At 46.2% G+C, this 2,500-nt stretch overlaps 1 protein-coding gene across 2 annotated transcripts in view; it reads left to right on the top strand.

Annotated features, from left to right (window-relative positions):
* Positions 1-2,500, top strand: part of nrp2a (neuropilin 2a) — a 73,428-nt gene that overhangs the window by 47,754 nt on the left and 23,174 nt on the right. For both annotated transcript variants that reach the window (XM_076303064.1, XM_076303065.1), the window contains exons 9-10: positions 1,559-1,911; positions 2,214-2,358. In XM_076303064.1, coding sequence (XP_076159179.1) covers positions 1,559-1,911; positions 2,214-2,358 — 498 coding nt within the window. The remainder of the gene's footprint in view (positions 1-1,558; positions 1,912-2,213; positions 2,359-2,500) is intronic.

Below are 2,500 nucleotides of genomic sequence, written 5' to 3'. Positions count from 1 at the left end.
TATGGTCTAATGATCGTTGTCCAAATTTGGACCTGAGGTGATTACGTCTGTGTCCTCTTTATAAATATACTGCCATCTGAGTCAGTGGGTTAAGTAGTCGATGCAATGTGTCATAGTGTTAAAGTTAGGGCCACCATACTTTCATGCTCTATCTTTTTTTTAATAGTCAAATAGGATATTTTTCTAAACTCTGTTCTCTTTTTCTGTTAATGTATCTCCTATTCCTCCTTTCTCTTTCTTTCTCTCCATCTTTTAATGTGATTTAGATCATTTGAGACTCAGTCCTTTGCTTTCGGTGCTAAGCACTGTCTCTAAGTCCCTCAAAGATGGAACTGAGATGTACTTTAAAGGAGAGGCCACTTGTGTGTGTGTGTGTGTGTGTGTGTGTGTGTGTCTGTATGTGTGTGGGAAGCTCAATCACTCTCTGCGGACCTGCTCTCTCCCCCGGTGTGTGTAATGAAGAGAAAGCGCGACACACACTCTGGAAACATCACTCACTCTGACGCTCCGGTTTCTCAGATGCCGCAATGAAGAATGACTTAACTGTGATTTATGTGCTTCTGTGTATTAGCCAGTTAGGATTAGGGAGGGTATGCTAATACTGCTACTTTCTATGCAGGACACACACACACACACACACACACACACATAAATACAATCATACATACACACATACACAAAGAGATTGACACATACATGCAAAATGTATTCAGATGCGAGAACTTACACATCTACATACACATAACCTTACACATACTTACCACACAAGCATATGCAGATGATGCAAGTATACACAAATTCAAAGATACACACACACAGTGTGCGCGCACGCCCGCACACACACACACACACACAAACACACAAACACACACACACAGACACACACAGCACGCACGCACACACACACACACACAGACACACACAGCACGCGCGCACACACACACACACATCCTAGGTACACGCACATATTTTGCTTTTCCCACGGATTCATTATTTACATGAAGTGCATATATGGTGACATAACCTCATGCAACATTCATTTCTGCAGGCAGTCAGCCCATCTGAAGTTCAGTCCCTTATATGCCCTCTGTCCCTATCTCTGGCCCTCCGCAGGCGTTTCCTCTCTCTCTTTAGTGTTTCTGTCTCTGAGGTTTGTAATATCATAAACATCCCCCCCTCTGGGAGAATGTGATAGCAAAGCCAGAAAGCTAGAGCTTAATTAGTATTGATCCTGTTTATTTATTATTAACAAATCAATGTGTTTGGGTTGATTACAATTATTTCTTCGCTTTTTTTTTATGTAAAGCACATTGAATTGAGTCTGTGTATGAAATGTGCTATATAAATAAGCTTGCCTCGCCCCATTACTGTACACATTTATGGATTAGTCCTTGAGAGGTTTGCTGTGGAGAGTGATAAGTGCTTGAAGAAGACGTGTGATCAATTGTTATTGTATCAATTCCAGTATCATGCATAGTAGTGAGGTTGATATTAACATTTCTCTATCTCCCCCCTCTCTCTCTCTCTCTCTCTCTCTCTCTCTCCCTCCCTCTCTCAGATGCACCATGCTCTGAGCTGCAGGGCATGCTCTCCGGTCAGCTGCCCGACTCCCAGATCTCGGCCTCGTCCTCGCGAGAGCTCCACTGGAGCCCCAGCGCTGCACGGCTTGTGGCCAGTCGCTCCGGCTGGTTCCCCCAGCCCACGCAGCCTCTGGCTGGGGAAGAGTGGCTGCAGGTGGACCTGGGGAAGGTCAAGACGGTGCGGGGACTCATCACCCAGGGGGCCCGGAGCACAGAGGCCGGCGGCACCAGCGCAGAGAACCGGGCCTTCGTCAGGAAGTACAAACTGGCCCACAGCCTGGACGGGAAGGACTGGAACTGGATCATGGACAGCAAGACGAGCACACCCAAGGTGACCGTGCATGTGTGTGTGTGTGTGTGTGTGTGTGTGTGTGTGTGAGAGAGTGTGTGTGTATGCGTGTTTTTATATCTGACATGATATGTATACAAATCACTCTGTCTTTCTTCCTGTGTGTGTGTGTGTGTTTGTGAGAGTGTGTGTCTATGAGTGTTTTTATATCTGACATGATATGTATACAAATCTCTCTGTCTTTCTTCCTGTGTGTGTGTGTGTGTGAGAGAGAGAGAGAGAGTGTGTGCATATGTGTTTATGTCTAACGCTGAGCTAATCACATGTTGCCATGTCTGTTACAGGTGTTTGAGGGGAACACCCACTTTGACACTCCAGAGCTGCGGCGCTTTGAGGAGATCCCCGCACAGTTTCTCCGAGTTTATCCCGAGCGCTGGTCTCCCGCCGGCATTGGAATGAGGATGGAGGTGCTGGGATGCAACCTGCCAGGTGAGACACACACATACACACACACACACACACACACACACACACACACACACACACACATACATGTATATATGCACAACAGCACACACCCAAAGAAGGTGAAACACTACAACAGGCTTCTGATTTTATTGTGACTCATCAA

The sequence above is a fragment of the Alosa pseudoharengus genome, unplaced genomic scaffold (assembly GCF_046254945.1).
Source record: "Alosa pseudoharengus isolate Yale_2024_CS ecotype anadromous, Long Island Sound unplaced genomic scaffold, YU_APseudo_1.1 YU_APseudo_1.1_scf_24, whole genome shotgun sequence".
NCBI lineage: Eukaryota > Metazoa > Chordata > Actinopteri > Clupeiformes > Clupeidae > Alosa > Alosa pseudoharengus.
This window is presented reverse-complemented; position numbering and strand designations above follow the sequence as displayed.